Below are 19,299 nucleotides of genomic sequence, written 5' to 3' on the forward strand. Positions count from 1 at the left end.
CGTACTTTAGAGAGGGGTAAATCGAGGCACAGAGGTTAAGGGATATGCCTAAGGTCAATTGGTGGTAGCAAGGGGAATAGAACCCAGGAGCCCTTGGAGCCAGGACTCACTTCCCATTGACCCACCTACAACCAGGACTCAGGAATCCAGACACCAAGCCCCGTACCCCCATCTCCTCAGCCCCCCGGTGGGAACCCTGCCACCCCACCTCGGCAGCTTAGTGTCCCTCCCTCTCCCCGCTGGCTGCAGGTGCTCTCCTTGCCCCCTCCTATGTTATGACTGGCTGCCTCGCCTCAGCTCGCCAGGTAACGGGTGCCGATCTCTGATTGGCCAGGCCCGGGCGGTATCCCTCTGGGGATTGGTTTCAGGTGGGCGGCGCTTGCGATTGGTCGGCAGGTAGGGTGGGAGGCGCTCCATTGGCTGCTGCGGCCGCTAACCTGCTGGCTTGGGCCGCCATGTTCGGAGGAGTCGCGGCGGCGCCGGGGCCGCTGCAGCCGCCGGGCGGGGGTCGCCGCTGAGCCGGGCGCGGGGTGGGAAGGGAAGTCGGGGGGGAGCCGGGCCCTGGGTCGCCGCCTCAGGAGGGGGGCCGAAGGCGCGGGGAGGGGGGAACCGCGTCCGACCCCAACTTCCTGCCGGGACTTCGGGCAACTTCTAGCCCGGGGGCGGGAGAAGCCGGGGCGGGGCTAGGCTGAGGGGCTGGCGGCGGGGGGGGGGGGCGCGGGCCGCACGCCTGGGGGGGACCCACTTCAGCTGGCGCCGCAGCAGGTAGGAGATAGCGCCCCCCCCCTCACCGCCCCTGTGCTGGGGGGCGTAGCTCGTTCCGCTCGGCTGGGACCCCAGACCTAGAGCCGAGCTGGGGCACCCCCGCGTGGGCAAGGAGCCTGCGGGCACTAAGCCAGCCCCCCCACCCACACACGCCGGCCGTGACCCAGCGCGGAACGCTCTCCGGGGGGCAGGCCCCCCAGCGGGGGAGCGCCTCCGCTCCGCCGTGGGGCAGGGAGACTGCCCGGCTCCTCAGTGCAGAGACCACAACGCCCCGGGTTGGGACTCGGAGCCTAGGACCAGCAACACCTGCCAAGCGGCTAGTGGGACCCAGCCTGTAGAGGGGTGGCCGTGCTTTCTCTGAACCAGAGCCACCTGGGGAGGAATGACCCCAATACTCAAAAGACTGACAAACCCTGTCGGTTGTGTGGTTTCTCCCCCCCCCCCCCCCAGCTGTTACAACCCTGCTTCAGTATATACTGGGGGGGCTTCAGATTATTAAACAGGTTCATAACTAGGCCTTCCCACCCTGTAAAGGGAGGCCAGCCTGCAGCTGGAACCTTCTCCTTAGAGACCTAGTTAACGTTGGTCTGGGATACAGCAGTGTTTCTTCCCTATGGGAAAGTGGAAAAACTTCTGTGTGGCATGAAAACTGTGGGACTAGAAGAAGGAGGAGTAAACAACTTTTCTGTAAATAAAGTGTTCCTTCCTTTCCCCAGTCTCTTAAAAAGAGCTTTTCTTGCAATACTTTTGGCCAGAAGTGGAAATATGCGAAGTTTTATTTGGAAACTTTGAAAAAGAAATTGTTCTTGAGGCATTCAGATCCTAGTTTTGTCATCTGAGGGGACAGATTAATATTCTGACAGTTGGAAATTTATCTTGTCTTAAACTTAATTTTACAAAATTATTCAGGTTAACAGGCCTTATTATTTTTTGACATTACTGTTTTCTTTAATGCTTATCCCTCTGCTTGTTAAGTGCTTTTAAAAGCTTTTATAAAATTAAAATGAGAGCATGACAAAAGTAATTAAAAGCTGACATATTTTTGCAGGACCAGGGCCTTATGGCAGTGAGTAGTCTCATTGATTTCGATGGTATATTGTGGGTAAAGTTAGTAATGTGTTTTAGTCATTGTAAGATCTAGCACCACATCTGTATTTTAATGTGTTCCAGTTTTTCTGGGTGTTTGTTAAACTCTCTATTTTTTCTTGTGTGTGCAGGTGGACCGGATATCATTGGAAAAAAGAACATGTAAATTTCACTTACTACTTCACTGGAATTTGGCATAACATTAGTGATTGCTTGTATCCTCCAAACTGGTCAAATCTTTATGCCCAGAACGTATTTGTCATTTACACTTCTGTATTAGTACCATGCCTAGCAGAATGGGATCGAAAATGAATCTGAACAGAGACTTCATCAGAGTAAAAGCTCATTACAATGGGTAAGTCATACAGTCCTTTCAGTGCTGCTTTATGTGTGGTTTGTCACTTCAGTTCACAGCGAACAATAGTCCATGAACTCATTTAGTAATGCAGTAACCAAAGAGTTGATGGTTCCAATGGATACTAACAAATCATTCTGTGTACAATGTTTGTAAATTTACTTGGATGTTAAAATGTTCATTTTTTAAAATCCCTGAATCTTTATAAGCTAGTGAGAGATGCGTCTGCCTTATTTTTGGTTGGCTTGTTTTTGGTTTCTAATCAAATCTGTTTTTGAAACAGAAGTATTGATGTATTTGCTGATCCAGTCTGAAGATTAATAAAACAATGTAGTCTGTTAAACCCAGGCACAGCTAATATATTTTAATTGGTTTTCCTTAGGCCCCAGTCCTTCAATGAGTTCTGCATTGGCAGATTTCCATTTAAGTTAGTGGGGCTGTGCTTGAGTGCTTGTGTCCACCTGCATAGTTCTCATTGAAAGTTTGGGGATGTACACTGTAAGCTCTTTGGGGCAGAAATTGTCTGGGCTTCTACAAAACCTATCACAAAAGGGTCCTGTTACTAGTTAACACCTTTGGGTGCTACTGTAATGCAGATAATTTATAGCTGGTGTTATACTTTCATAATTAGTGGAATCAGTTCTGTGGTTAAAATTGTAGACTGTGTTGGCAACTGCCATTGTTTGGCTTATTGATTTCCACCACCACCATCTTAATGAAAGCTCAAAAGGATTGTCTGTCAGAGAAATATTTAGGAAGGTGTGGGAAATAAGTGTTTGTGTTTTATTATTTATTTTATTTATTACACAAATTATTAGTAAATCCAGTAAGAATATTTACCTGTTTAAAATTTGGTTATTTAAAATGAACTTAAAAATCCAATTTACCTTTCACTATTGATGATGTTGGCCCATGTTGAGTGAAATGCAAACATCAGAGTTGCAGTTATACCTATTAGGTTCACTTTGGTTTATACTCACTTTCATTTTCTAGCAACTTCACCAGCAGGTTGCTTTTGTTGTTTGGCCTCTAACATTGTAGGGAAATTTTTTTTTTTAATTTAAAACAATCATGAGAGCATTTCTATCTAGTTTTGAATCCTGCTCCCTCCCTTTTTACTAAATATAACTTAGCTTAAAAGCAATTGACAGTGACTTTTTAAACTTAGACTTGAGTTTTGGCCTTTTTCCTTGTAAGCTAAAAATATATTGATCCCCAGTGTATTCATTGTCAGTAATTTGGTGTGTAGTGTGGATATATATATTTTTTTCAATAAGAAACTTTGTTTAGTAACAGTTGGAAAGAAGAGGACAAAACCAGGATGAAGAACTTAGTCTTTACAGACTGTGAAAGGGAGTAATGAGGAACAGTCCGCATGGATTCACCAAGGGCAAGTCATGCCTGACTAATCTAATTGCCTTCTATGACAAGATAACTGGCTCTGTGGATGAAGGGAATGCAGTGGACGTGTTGTTCCTTGACTTTAGCAAAGCTTTTGATACGGTCTCCCACAGTATTCTTGCCAGCAAGTTAAAGAAGTATGGGCTGGATGAATGGACTATAAGGTGGATAGAAAGTTGGCTAGATTGTCGGGCTCAAAGGGTAGTGATCAATGGCTCCATGTCTAGTTGGCAGCCGGTATCAAGTGGAGTGCCCCACGGGTCGGTCCTGGGCCGGTTTTGTTCAATATCTTCATAAATGATCTGGAGGATGGTATGGATTGCACCCTCAGCAAGTTTGGAGATGACACTAAACTGGGAGGAGTGGTAAACGTGCTGGAGGGTAGGGATAGGATACAGAGGGACCTAGACAAATTGGAGGATTGGGCCAAAAGAAATCTGATGAGGTTCAACAAGGACACTTGCAGAGTCCTGCACTTAGGACGGAAGAATCTCATGCACCGCTACAGACTAGGGACCGAGCAGATAGGCAGCAGTTCTGCAGAAAAGGACCTAGGGGTTACGGTGGACGAGAAGCTGGATATGAGTCAGCAGTGTGTCCTTGTTGCCAAGAAGGCCAATGGCATTTTGGGATGTATAAGTAAGGGCATAGCGAGCAGATCGAGGGACGTGATTGTCCCCCTCTATTCGACATTGGTGAGGCCTCATCTGGAGTACTGTGTCCAGTTTTGAGCCCCACACTACAAGAAGGATGTGGAAAAATTGGAGAGAGTCCAGCCGAGGGCAACAAAAATGATTAGGGGACTGGAACATGTGAGTTATGAGGAGAGGCTGAGGGAACTGGGGATGTTTAGTCTACAGAAGAGAAGAGTGAGAGGGGATTTGATAGCTGCTTTCAACTACCTGAAAGGTGGTTTCAAAGAGGATGGCTCTAGACTGTTCTCAGTGGTAGCAGGTGACAGAACAAGGAGTAATGGTCTCAAGTTGCAGTGGGGGAGATTTAGGTTGGATATTAGGAAAATCTTTCCCCCTAGGAGGGTGGTGAAACACTGGAATGCGTTACCTAGGGAGGTGGTGGAATCTCCTTCCTTAGAAGTTTTGAAGGTCAGGCTTGACAAAGCCCTGGCTGGGATGATTTAATTGGGGATCGGTCCTGCTTTGAGCAGGGGTTTGGACTAGATGACCTCCTGAGGTCCCTTCCAACCCTGATATTCTATGATTCTAATCGTATATTACTTTGCTAAGGCTATGGGTACCCTGCATGGCTGTAAGCCCTCTAATGTAGCTGCTCTAAGCTGGGGGGGGAGAGGTCTCCTGTCAGCTTCATTACTCCAGCCCCTGAGAGCAGCAGTAGCTGTGTAGGCAGGAGAAGGTCTCCCACTGACACAGTGCTGTCCACACTGGCACTTAAATCAGTGTCTAATTGGCTAATTCACACCCCTGAGCAACATAATTTGTGTCAAATTAAGCTATAGTGTATCAATAGCCTCATGCTCTGTTCTGATGTGTGAGTAGGATTGGCAAATAATGCCTTAAACAAAATGACTGGGTCCATGGATATATAGGGAAAATTTTTGCTCCTGCAGTGAAATGTGGCATAATCTTGTGGTTAGGGCGGGGGGACTGGAAGATAGCTCCTTGATTGTAAAACTAGCCATACCATTAACTTTCATTCTAACCAGGAGCCAGTCACTTAATCTCTGTGTGTCAATTTACCCATCTGTAAAATGGAAATCCACCAGAACCTTTCTAATTCACACTTCATTATAGATGTGATAATTTGCGCACAAAAATATGTCCTCAAATATTTATTGAGGCCTTATTTATAGTGAGGATTCTTGTTAAGACTACCTTTCAAAATATATTGCAGGACATTGCATTACATTTATATAGCTATTATATGTTTAATAGATTTGTTTTTACTATATTAGATGTGTAAGTGAATACATGTGAAAATAAATGAGCACAGCATATTTTGTGGTGCATTATTACTGCTGTTATCGTGTTACTCTTGCTCAGTAATTTGTGAAATTTTGATCATCAGCAGTGATTAGTGCTAATTAGCAAGGTTTTACTACCTGACAGGGCTGTTTGGGAGATTTAATGAGTACTTGTAAACAGCTTTGAGATCTTTGGATGAAAGGCTTGCACAATACAAGTGCTGTTAAGTGTGCCTAGTTTCAGTTCAATAGAGATCTTTATCCTAAATTTATAAGACAATGTCAGTCTGGGTTTATGATGAAAGGATGTTCTCAACTTAATTATAGTAGCACTAGAGTGGTACTACATGTTCGAGATGTGCAAGCTGCTCTGAAACTGTAGTCCACAAATGTTATATCCAGTGTATATATGCACAACATTCAAACCTAATAAGTGTTTCCAGAATATAAAAATGTGTAATTCTCCAAATGTTTGCAAGGGGATATAGGAATAAAGAAAGGTAGGAGAGCTACTTGGCTCTATGAGGGGAAAAGAACAGTGGATGGAAAGAGGAATTAGCATAACCAATTTGAGACTGCTTGCTGGCACAGGAAGGAAGGTCTAGGGGTGTGCAGGTATATGTATAGGCTTTGTTCAGGAATGAAGCAGACCTTTGAATATTGGAAATTTGTGATAACATTTGATTCATTACTAGAATTCACTGGAAGGAATGTGAATATCATAAAAGGAATTAGTAAAAGTATTGAACATTCTTTGTACTTCCTGCAACAAGTATTCTGTAATTTTCATGAGTCATGCAGATTGTATTTGTAGATAAAAATGGTTTTTTCTCCAATAATTCATTCAGAACCTCTGCAGCATTCTAGCCATCGTTTGTTTAATGCTCTTCTCAGTTGGAGAAGAGCAAAGCATCTGTCCCACTTAAAGTAGGGGTCCCAGAATTACTGAATTTTGTCTTTGCTTTGTTGACACAAAGTTCTATGTTAAATAACAGGTTTATATAAAACAGTTTATGGGCTAAAGCATAACTTGAAGTGTTTCAGTATCTGTTCTGGATTCCTGCTTCCATATATGCAGATGTAGTAAAACATACTCTTTCAGAATTAGTATCTAGAGTTATTCAGTTAACTGCTAAATAATTTACAGTTCCAGCTGATAGAACAATATACCTTTCTGAAATTGTGATTAAACAAATAACCTGTTTAAGTAAGGACAAGGAAGCTGCAAAAATCATGAATGTTGTGATTGTGTCTCCATGGAGTCTCAGGAGCTATGGCATTTGTATTTCTTTGGTATACCAGAGTTCCTTATGTAACAGAAATGACCAGCATATGGAAACGGAAGTATAGAGCAAATTTGTGTAATTTCTCATTTCATTTTTAAAAACATTTTGTTGTCTAGATTATGTATAATCCTCTGAAATCGTCTGCATTAAATCCTGTTGACTACAAAGGAACTATCTGACTCTGGTTAGCTGTGCCCTAGCCAGCATGATTCTAACCTTTGCAATGCCTCATCCCAGGAATGCGAGAAATGCTCTTAATACAAGTATGTGCCCAACATTGGCCCCTTATGCTGTTTGATGGAGTCTGACTTCTTAACTCTGACTGGGGAAATGTGCATATCTAGTGGGATTCTTAAGTAAAGTTTAGCAACAAATAGTCTTCGTTCAGCTGTGCTCTGACCAGCTGATGTAGTTGTTGGCATTCAGATTTAATGTAGTAGCTCTCAAAAGTATATGTATAATTGACAGTAATTATTTGGATAAATCCTATATGCAATTGCATCAGAAATAGATGCTGCTTGAGCAAAATACAGTAGAAGTTTTCTGATCTGTACTTCTCTAATTAGTACAAAGAATGGCAGTTCACCTCCCACTTAAAAGCTTTAATAATTTAAGGAAAAAGGAGTACTTGTGGTACCTTAGAGACTAACATTTATTAGAACGTAAGCTTTTGTGAGCTACAGCTCACTTCATCAGATATACAGAATGGAACACACACACATATTAGAAAAAAGAAAAGGAGTACTTGTGGCACCTTAGAGACTATCCAATTTATTTGAGCATAAGCTTTCGTGAGCTACAGCTCACTTCATCAGATGCATAAAAGTGGAAAATGCAGTGAGGTTGTTTTTATATACACAGATCATGGAAAAAATGGGTGTTTATCACTTCAAAGGTTTTCTCTCCCCCCACCCCACTCTCCTGCTGGAAATAGCTTATCTAAAGTGATCACTCTCCTTACAATGTGTATGATAATCAAGGTGGGTCATTTCCAGCACAAATCCAGGATTTAACAAGAACGTCTGAAGAACGGGGGGAGTGTTAGGAAAAAACAAGGGGAAATAGGTTACCTTGCATAATGACTTAGCCACTTAGCCAGTCTCTCGCTGGAGTCTGTTTTTGTAGTTTTTCTGTTGTAATATTGCAACTTTCATCTCTGTAATCGCGTGACCAGAGAGATTGAAGTGTTTTCCGACTGGGTTATGAATGTTATAATTCTTGATATATGATTTGTGTCCGTTTATTCTTTTACGTAGAGACTGTCCAGTTTGACCAATGTATATGGCAGAGGAGCATTGCTTGCAGTTAGAAGTTACCATACAAACTGTGAGAGGCTAATTAGTTAAGGTGAGCTATTAGCAGCAGGAGGAAAAAAAACTGGATAATATCTACAAAAGATGGCCCATTTAAACAGTTGACAAGAAGGTGTGAGGATACTTAAGGAAATAGATTCAATGTGTAATGACCTAGCCACTCAGTCTCTATTCAAAGCCAAGTTAATGGTATCTAGTTTGCATATTAATTCAAGCTTAGCAGTTTCTTGTTGGAGTCTGTTTTTGAAGCTTTTCTGTTGCAAAATTGCCACCCTTCAACCTCTGTGGCCACTCAGTAAAAGATTTAAGTGGTCTCCTACCGGTTTTTGAATATTATGATTTCTGATGTCAGATTTGTCCATTTACTCTTTTGCATAGAGACGGTCCAATTTGCCCAATGTACATGGCAGAGGGGCATTGCTGGCACATGATGGCATATATCACATTGGTAGATGTGCAGGTGAACAAGCCCCTGATGGCGTGGCCAAGTGACACCGTCATAGGTCCTAATCACATTAAATAAATATGTGGACGGAGTTGGCATCGGGCTTTGTTGCAAGGAGAGGTTCCTGGGTTAGTGTTTTTTGTTGTGTGGTTGCTGGTGAGCATTTGCTTCAGGTTCGGGCTGTCTAAGCGAGGACTGGTCTGTCACAGATCTTGATTATCACTACAAAAGTTTTTTTTTTCTCCTGTTGATAATAGCTCATCTTAACTAATTAGCCTCTACCAATTTGTATGGTAACTTCCAATGTGTGTGTGTATACACATACTTACTATATTTTCCATTCTATGCATCCAGTGAAGTGAGCTGTAGCTCATGAAAGCTTATGCTCTAATAAATTTGTTAGTCTCTAAGGTGCCACAAGTACTCTTGTTCTTTTTGCAGATACAGACTAACACGGCTGCTACACTGAAACCAATAATTTAAGGCTTGATCCTGCCATAGGATTTGCATCTAATACTCACATTGACTTCAGAAGAAGTTCAGGGTATGTATCCTATTGTAGTAACATGCATTCTGGGCCAGATCCTGAAATGGATGTTTGGCACGGAGTAAATTCCATATTCAGTGGAATTGCAACATCAGAAGTTGATCTGCTAACCTAACTGAAAGCACATAGATGGAATACCCAAAGGTGGATGATGTCACAGTGCAGGTACACACACATGGTAAGAACTGAATCAGTTTTCACCTACAAAACAGCATGACTTGATAGTTATGTGAGTCTATCAATCTCTCCTGTGTTGTCTTCACTGAGCTAGTTACATGCTGAGTAGAAACAACCTGTAACTTGAGCTGTATTTTTCATAGTCTTATTGATTTCATAAAAAGAAAAGGAGTACTTGTGGCACCTTAGAGACTAACAAATTTATTTGAGCATAGGCTTTTGTGAGCTACAGCTCACCTAATTCGTAGTAAGGTACCTCGAGATACAGGTATGAAGGGCCCTCCATACAAGACATACTAAAAATTAGTTGTAACTTTTGGACAGGAGGTGTTTGTTACATGTAAATAACTGCTCTTGTTATATACATGAGATCCTGGCTAAAAAGTTATGTGGATATTCTGCAAGGTTTGTTTCCTTAATACTGAAGTATGGGACAGGGTTAAATTAGATTGACTTTTTTTTTCTGGATCTGTAACTTCTTATCTCCTTTAAAATGTGAGTTTCAAAAGGAAATAATTACATTCTTAATCTCCTCCTATAATCTCATCCCAAAGCACCTTTAGAGACATGGGAAACATAGAGTGTTGCCATTCATTCCTGTCCATAGGTAGTTCCTCCAGTAAACTCAGCCTGGTCATGTCCCTGTGTACAATGTCCTGCCATCTATTCAGCGGTCAGCCTCTAGGTCTGACTGACCTTGTTGCGTCTTTATTATTTTCTTTGGCATACTGTCATTCGTTTGTTCTACAGCGTCCGCATGTGTGTCATCTTTCAGTTGCAGCGAATCCCCTACCTTGGCATCACGTTTTATTTTCCTTTTAACTTCTTCATTTATCTGAATATATCATTCTACTTTTCAATTGCCATCTTGCGAAGAGCTCTCCTCTTTACTGCCTCCAGATTTCTGATGTCTGTTTCATTTAATGCAACTGCTTCCAGACCATAGAGTAATGCTGTTAGTACAGCGGTATGATAAATTTTCACAGTGGTACTGAAGATAATGGTTTTTATCCATAATTTCATCAGGCTCTGTGCAGCACTTGTAGCTGAAGCACATTTCCTTTAAACCTCAACCTTGATGGAACCATAGTCACTAATCAAGCTTCCTAGGTGTACTGAAGATTGTACTTGTTCTGTGATTTCACTGCTGCATTTCAACACTTCATCTGTTATCCCTTTTCTAGTATCAATCCCAGGGAAGATAATGGAGTGGCTGATAGGGGACTCAGTTAATAAATTAAAGGAGGGTGATGTAGTTAATGCAAATCAACGTGGGATTATGGAAAATAGATCTTGTTAGACAAACTGGATATCTTTTTTTATCAAATAACAAGTTTGCTTACGTACTTAGACTTCTGTAAGGTATTTGAGACACAGCATTTTGATTAAAAAGATAGAATGATATAAAATTACCATGGCATACATTAAATGGATTAAAAACTGGCCAACTGATGGATCTCAAAATGTAACTGTAAATGAGGAATCGTAGAATGGGTGTGTTTCCATTGAGGTCCCACAGGGATCAGTTCTTGGCTCTATGCCATTTAATATTTTTATCAGTGACCTGGAAGAAAACATAAAATCATAATGATAAAATTTGCACTTGACACAAATTGTGGGAGTGGTAAATAATGAAGAGGACGGGTCACTGATTCAGAACGAACCGGATTGCTTGGTAAATTGAGGCAAACTATGCATTTTTAATATGGCTAAATGTTTACCTCTAGGAACAAGGAATGTCATCCATACTTATAGGATGAAGACTCTTTGCATTTCCCCAAGACAGGCTACTCCCATCCATCATCTGGGGGACATGCCTCTACACTGTTGTCTCCTGGTGCAAGGCCTGCTATAGTAGTGATTTCAAAGTTATCTAAAGAAAATACTTCATCTTTTTTTTGTTTTTGTTTTTTTTTTGGAACACATCAAGATTTATGTTCTTTCTAAGATATTGCCCTAGGGACAATAAATAATATTTATGTTAAAAGAAATCGGTCAGTCTGTCTCATCATAGTATGTGGTGTTCAGTCATATTCTTCCAAGAGCATACCTTGGTGCTCGAAATAACAGTTGGAAATTTTGTTTTTAGTTACAATATTTGTTTGCCTTGGTATTTTTCCATTGGTTCCTCTTCATCACTGTGCTCATATTTCTTTAAAAACAAACTCTACCAGTAAGAAACATTAATATCTGAGGAGAGGACATGAAACGTGTCCGCAGTGTCTCCATTACCACTTCTGTAAATCAAATCTCAAAACGGTTCAGAATTACTTATTTTATCCAGAGGATGGTCCCCTTCATTGATTTATTGCTCTCCATTTTTTCTAATTTCAGTAGTAACTTTCCACAGTCTGCAGAGGGCTAATTTTCCCTGAGAACTGTTTCTGAATGACACACCATGTGCTCAGGTGTACAGTTTGACGATTTGGTTACAGCTCAGCAAATCCACCTGTCTGTAGCTTCATACCAGATATAGATGCACTACTGTTATCTGTACACAGTTTTATCTATTATATTTGTTCGTAATTAGATTATGGAACAGATTGCCACATGAAGTTGTTGAGGTTAAGAATTTAGCAAAATTGAAAAAGGGATTGGGCATTTAAATGGATAACTAGAGTTGTTACAATTATGGTAAATATTTTTGGGGGATATTAAAAATCATTCTTCGGGTCTTAAGCCAATCTCTGACTCTCAGAGATCAGACTGAGACAAAATTTGGGGGATGCACACTATTCTATATCTGCCTGCTTTTAGGATTCTTAGGCCTCCTGTGAATTATCTGGTACTGGCCACTACCATAGACAGCATACAGGACTAGATGGACCTTGGATCTGATCCAACTAGACAATTCATATGTTGCAAGAATTAAAAAAAAAAAAAAAAAAAAAAAAAAAATTCAAATCTCTAAATGTTAATGTTGAATCCTATCCCCATTTGTATGTCCCAAGTTCTAGGGCCCAATCCTGTAAACAGACATGCATATGGTTCCATTAAGGACATACCTGGGTTAAGCACTATATAAAGATATATGAAGATATGGTGAATGGCCTAAAAAGTTTATACTCCCTATCCTACAAACACTTGAGCTTATACTTGAAGCACTGGGTCCTTAGATGATAACCTTTCTGGGTCAGTAACTGTGACTTTGTGTGCAGTGTTGTAGCCGCATTGGTCCCAGGACATTAAAGACGCAAGGTGGGTGAGGTAGTAATCTTTTATTGGACCAGCTTCTTTTGGTGGGAGAGACAAGCTTTCCAGCTAAGCAGAGCTCTTCTTCAGCTGTGTGGCTCAAAAGCTTGTCTCTCTCTCTAACAGAAGTTGGTCCAATAAAAGGTATTACCTCACCCACTTTGTTTCCCTGTCTTTGTGTCTTTATAGGGTGTTTTGTCTCCATGAAGCTTCTAGATTCTGCTTTGGTGTTGAGAACTAGTGCAGTTAAAATGCTTTTAATTATTGAGAGCTCTAAGAAGTACTTGTGGACTCCAGACCACTTGTTTATTTTGCAAGCAACATTAGCATCTCAGTCTCACTTAGTAAATTGTGGTAGCTTATCACATTAAGTATGCTTTTCCAGATTGATATTTAAAAACCTGCTTGTGTTTTCATTTCCATAAGGAATAATTAGTTAAGATATAAACTGTCATTTAAGATCTCTTCAAATGCTAAAGAAAAAAAATTCCATGTTGAAAGATTATATAGCCCATTTTTAATCTACATTTGAAACTGAAACTATTTAAAAAAAATATTGTGCTCACAGCTTTACTTCCAGTCATTTTAAAAAATTGGTTTTGCAAAAATATTCCTTTTGCCTTCATAAAACAAACAACTTACAGCAATATGACCTAATAATGCATGCATATTTTTCTTGAGGTAGTCTCCACATTTTTGACACTTTGACTAAACAGTTTCCGTGAAAATCAAGCTGGAATACTGTAAAGTTTCAGAGTAGCAGCTGTGTTGGTCTGTATCCGTAAAAAGAAAAGGAGTACTTGTGGCACCTTAGAGACTAACCAATTTATTAGAGCATAAGCTTTTGTGAGCTACAGCTCACTTCATCGGATGCTGTGGCTCACGAAAGCTTATGCTCTAATAAATCTGTTAGTCTCCAAGGTGCCACAAGTACTCCTTTTCCTTTTGTAAAGTTTCAATTTTCAGCTGACATACACAAATGTATGAAGTAGGTAAGATAGCTTGTTTTCTAAAACAATTTATCATACAGGGTGACAGTAACAAAACTAAATCATGTTTAGTTTATTCTCCTTATTTCTGGTCTCCTTGTTGACTTCAGTACATTATGTGAATAATTTACATGTGGTTCTAAGTACATATTCTTAACTGAGAAGTGCAGTTGTATAGTTATCCACTAGAGGGTCTTTATACCAAAAAAAAAAGTATCTCTGAACATCCTTCAAACACCTGCTTTTCTCCCCATGTTTATTTTGTGTAGCTTTTCCTTGAGGTACTTTAACTTTAATGTAAAACATGAAAAATCTACCTCACATGTTCAGTTGCTTACCTGATCTAGTTTGTATGTTTTTTTAGTTTTTACATGCAACAGCTTAGTGTGACAAGATGTAGTTTCACACACATTCTCTAGGGTACTAAGTGGTTTACACTGTGTGAGTTTCATCATTCTAGAAACACTGAACCTCATAGAAAGGAATTAAAAACTTCAGCTTCAAGGAAAATAATACGCCCGAAAAAAGCATACTCAGCTTGCTAAAAGCTAAAAGTTAGCATCCCATTCTAGTTGTCCGTCTTTATCATCTTTCAACAGTTCCATGTTGACGTCAGACTTGAGACTTTGTAATTATCAACTGTTCTTCTAAAAGAAGTACAGTTCTTAGCTGAAGTGTGATACAAATGTTTGATTTCAAAGTTACAGCATTGAATATAAGTTTTCACACACACCTAACACCAGAAATAACTTTGCCATTCTTCTGGTTAAAACCATATAAATGTGATAAGTCAGATTTAAAATTTAATAATCTGTTGTAGCCTTTTCACCATCCTATTGGTCAACTGTTATATACAGTGGTTTGTCAATTTATTCCGGTCTCGCTCACCTTCCACCATTTGTTTCTTTAATCTTAAGTAAAGTTTCAGGAGGTCAGAGACATCTTTTGTGTGGTGAATTTTTTTTAAAAAGTTCACATTTTCAGGATAATTAATTTATGAAATACAGTACAGGAAAATGTGGAATTAAAACCTATTTTTCAGAATATAATCATAATCAAAATGATCTCTTTAATAATGCAGGGACTTCTGAGCTGCTGCGAAGTCCTATATAAACTCCAACATGTTTCAGTCTTTGATTCCATATAGCTAAAGAAAAAATCACTTTGGTTAGTTTAGGAGTGGCAAAAGCTAGGCATTTTAAAATGCCCATTTAAACACTAAGATTTATGTCAAAGGAACTGACATCCAATAAAGCAGATATTGAAAAGCCAGGGTTGTTAATGTAAAATATTATTATAATAAACTAATGTTGAGATGTAAAGGCAATCTATCCCCCCCTCGGATAACAGTCTAGCCCTTTTTCACAAGAATAATACTTGCTTGTCCAAGTAGTCCCATTGATTTCAATGGGATTACTTTAGTGAGTAAGTGCCGCTTGTGTAAGCGCTGCTTGTGTGAGCACAGCTCAGCAGGATAAATTCCACAGATGCAGTTACTGAAGCAAGCAGTTTATGTCAGATACCATATTTCTGAATGAGGGACTATATTTTGTGGTTTAAATCTGTGAATTCATCTCTTGCAGGGACATCCTAATAACAAATTTGGAAGCATCAATGAACTATGGTGAACTTTGTGATGAAGTGAGGGAGATGTGCAGTTTACAACAGGAACAGCCAATTACCCTCAAGTGGATTGATGATGAAGGTATTACAAACACATGAGATTCTTTTCTAAATCTTTACTTGTTTTCTATATTGCAAAGTATGACTCAAAATATTAGACAAGGGGCTTGATGAAATTTGCTTAATTTAGGTTTCAGATAATCAAGGCATTTTTTTTATTGTAATTTATAGATATCATGGGACATAACCCTGTTTCACATAACAGGAAGGTTTGGATAAATGAGGCTCAGATAACCAAGGTTGTGCTGTACTTGAATTCACTTTTTAATCCTTTTAAATGAACTTTTTCAAAGTGTAATTATCTGAAGCACAGTTTAACTAGAGTGATCAGGGAAATGTATGGTGGGAAGGAATGTGGCAGGGTGGTTGCTTTCCTTACCTAGATGCTCTTATTTTCTTTTTTCTTTTTTTTTTTTATTGTAAGTGGAGAAAATGCAAACATAAGAACTAGAATTGTGGATCTGTTCTGATTGTTGAGGTCCATGAACTGCCTTGACAGGGTGAGAGCCCCCATTTTCCATGAGGAAGTCATGAAGTTACTAATGGCTATGGCTTAATTAGGTAATAATTTGTAGAGTGCATGAAGAGAAGGGGTAGAGTTCCTTGCCGACAGAGCTCCAGGACTACAAGTCTCAAGAGTCTGTTTTTCTGATTTTTCTTTTTTTTTTTTTAAATCTAAAAATATTAGTCAAAATGCTCAACTTTTCTTTTTTTATTGCTTTGGGCCATCCTGATCGGAGTGTTTTCTTCTGAGGACCATATTGCAGGGGTAAAAAGTAGTGGCCCTTGCCCACACGTTTTGGAAAGGTTAATATAGTAGATATTGTCAGCTGAGCCTGTAGTATTCTAGGGCCCACCTGTATCTTGCAGTGGGCTGCGATAAATTGTAAGCTTGTGGATAGTAGCAGCTCGCTGGTCAGTCATCCTGAGTGCTGCTTGCTCAAGAATTATGGCAGGGGATCAGAAGCATGGCTCTGCTGGAGCAAACGTATATGTTCATTCCCTGACTAAAGCCTTGCAGCAGAAAACTTTAATTTGGTTATTGTGTGTAAGAAGCAAATAAAATCAGTTCTCCAGGGATTAGGCCCATGCAACAAGGTTCCTTAAGTCTCTATCCTGCATTGAGAGCCTTGCAAGCAGGTTCCTGAACCTGTACAAAGTCCCTTTGAAATCAGTAGTGAAATGGAATCAGATTGGGCCCTTAGTTTAAGGGTGAGAGGAAAAAACTGACCTTTAGGGAAGTCGCCTGAAATACTACAGAGCTCATGCCTGCATGTGTATACCACAATTAAACAGCCTCTTAGTCTGAGTGTGAGTCAGCTGATGCGGGCCAGCCACTGGTGTCTAACTGCAGTGTAGACATCCCCAAGAGTATAATTTATGTGAACAATCACTTGAAGAAAGAATGGTTACTTATCCCAAAGTAACTGGCTCTTTGAGATGTGGTGTTCACACAGATTCCATGTTCTGCCCTCCATCCTCATTTAACAGCATCCCAACACCTGGGATTCTTATTGGCAAAGGAACTGAGTGGTGGTCAAGGCTGCCTCATCTCTTATGCCCTTGCCTGTGGCATGGCTGCTGGAACTAGGGGTGCTTTAGGTGCTGCTGCACTCCCTGTCTTCAAGTGGTTTCCATCATATACAGGGCTCACAGTTTTGGTTCAATGGCTCTCAGTACCCCCACTGTACAAATTTGTTCCAGCAGCCCTGGTCAGTGGTGGTCATGAGGGTTGCAGGCATGGCCACAACACATACTGCTATTCAAAAATAACCCAATCTTGTGCATAAACTGCATGTGTGCCAAGATTGGACTCTTGTCTCGCTTTACCTTCGTATAAAATGGGTCTAAATGTATTTCCAAACATGTTTGTTTGAGAGAGAAGCGAAAGGCACTTCAGAACTGTAAAGCTTTTATTATTCAATAGCAAGTTAAAAAAAAAAACAACTTTAAGGTGAACGTTTTAATGGCAAAATGACACAGGTTGATGAAAGGCTGTTCAGACTTCTTTCCCATATTCTTTGGCATGCATGCAAAGTAACTTTTTTGAAAAAGTGCGTAAGTCCTATTTGACTTTCAATACAATTTAAGCACATGAGTCACATAGATGCTGCTGAAAATTTTACTTCTAGTCCTGATTCATCTTTGGAATGAGTGTCTGCTTGCTTTCAAGGTGGGGATACAGCTGTGTTATGGAAAAACTAAATGTTTTTGTCACTTACAATTTTTGATGTTTTGCACAGAACATATGACAAGAATTGTAGCAGTGATGCATATTTTCCTTTTTCTGTTGATTATTCTACCTGGCGGCCACCTTACTACTTCAGTAGGTCATTGGATGCAACCTTGACTGTAGTATTGGCCTAATGTATCCCATTCAGGGGCTAGTGGATGCATTGATGTTGGCTTCCTTTAAAAGAACCCTTTACTAAAAGACAGTACAATGTGCATGATAATCAAGGTGGGCCATTTCCTGCACAAATCCAGGTTTTCGAGTTTGTGTGTGTATGGGGGTGGGGGGCATGTGAGAACCTGGATTTGTGCAGGAAATGGCCCACCTTGATTATCATGCACATTGTGTAGAGAGTTGTCACTTTGGATGGGCTATCACCAGCAGGAGAGTGAATTTGTGTGGGGGGGTGGAGGGTGAGAACCTGGATTTGTGCTGGAAATGGCCCAACCTGATGATCACTTTAGATAAGCTATTACCAGCAGGACAGTGGGGTGGGAGGAGGTATTGTTTCATATTCTCTGTGTATATATAAAGTCTGCTACAGTTTCCACGGTATGCATCCGATGAAGTGAGCTGTAGCTCACGAAAGCTCATGCTCAAATAAATTGGTTAGTCTCTAAGGTGCCGCAAGTACTCCTTTTCAGAACATGAGGGTGGTTTACCTGATCTTGGAACTACATTTTTCATATCTGTCATGGGCTAATAGTTGTCTGACAAATGTAAAGCTCTTCTGACGCTCTTCTTCCTCCTCAAGTTGCTGGAAGTGAAGGAAGTTTCTTCTTCTTCTTCTTCATCTCAGCAACTGTGGAGAGGGAGGTTTGTGTAGTGTGGTCTGTTCCCTCTCCTCCCTCCTCTGAAAGTGCTCTACAACTCTAACTCACCTACAATCTCCTGGTTGCTGTGAGTAGGGGCAGGGTGGATAAAAATAATTTTCTTTAAATAAAAATCAGTTTTTTTTCCTCCAAGTATTTTATCTAAAGATTAGTTTTAATTAAATTACATTATAGCTCAAAGATATCTCCCTATGTAATTGGGATTATAAACTCTAATTCTACAGTATGGGACAATATATTCATGTAATGGTTAAACATTTTTTGTAAATGAGTTCCAATAGTTCATGGATTAGGGACCCATTTTATGGGGTTCCAGGGGCTTCTGTATAGATTATTTAGGTTAATCTTTCTATCTACCCAATGGGACTCAGTGCTCAGTCCAGAAGATACTATCAGAGATGGTTAGTTTTGCAGTTCTCAAACTGTGGATTTGTGTCTCCAGAGAGAACATGCTTGTTAACACATGTTTTTAAATAAATATATAGAGGTGAGAAATAAGGCTTCAACCATATTGTCCCTCTGCAAATGTACGTACACAGAGTCAATCCCTTATACCTCTCTAAAAGTGCAAAGTTTCGAAAAGTTCAATGAACAGAAGATTGTTGGGGGCGGAATAGATCTGAACAAGGAGGAGAAGTCTGGAGATAAATGTGAAAAGGGAGGGACAGGCAGTAGAAACAAAAGTGAAACTGAGCAGCATATTCCAGAAATCTTGAGGTCTTTCTGAGTGTAGCCTTGATTGATTTGAGATCTACCATACCATTCTCTCACTAGAAGAGAACCTATAATGGCAGCAGGCCGTGAAAGAGACCCAGTCTGGGAATAAGAACCATTCAAGAAATAGGTTTGCTAATGATGTGTTAAAGAAAATCACACCAGTGAACTGGTAGAAGTCACTTAAGCACTTGGATTCAGAGATAGTTGAAGTGATGATCATAGAATATCAGGGTTGGAAGGGACCCCAGAAGGTCATCTAGTCCAACCCCCTGCTCGAAGCAGGACCAATTCCCAGTTAAATCATCCCACCCGGGGCTTTGTCAAGCCTGACCTTAAAA

The 19,299-nt window shown here is 40.3% G+C and overlaps 1 protein-coding gene across 6 annotated transcripts in view; it reads left to right on the forward strand.

Moving 5' to 3' along the window:
* The first annotated feature begins 472 nt into the window (after positions 1 to 472).
* The window catches only part of PRKCZ (protein kinase C zeta), a 157,006-nt gene continuing 138,179 nt past the window's right edge, over positions 473 to 19,299 (forward strand). For 2 of the 6 annotated variants that reach the window (XM_084651865.1, XM_084651869.1), the window contains exons 1-3: positions 719 to 765; positions 1,983 to 2,206; positions 15,079 to 15,200. In XM_084651865.1, the coding sequence (XP_084507991.1) occupies positions 2,136 to 2,206; positions 15,079 to 15,200 (193 nt within the window). In that variant the 5' untranslated portion in view covers positions 719 to 765; positions 1,983 to 2,135. Of the gene's footprint in view, positions 531 to 718; positions 766 to 806; positions 1,453 to 1,982; positions 2,207 to 9,031; positions 9,135 to 15,078; positions 15,201 to 19,299 lie in introns of those variants that run through there. The other 4 variants (XM_084651866.1, XM_084651867.1, XM_084651868.1 and 1 more) reach the window with 4 other exon arrangements.

The sequence above is a fragment of the Lepidochelys olivacea genome (genome assembly GCF_965140295.1).
Source record: "Lepidochelys olivacea isolate rLepOli2 genome assembly, chromosome: 18".
Taxonomy (NCBI): Eukaryota; Metazoa; Chordata; order Testudines; family Cheloniidae; genus Lepidochelys; species Lepidochelys olivacea.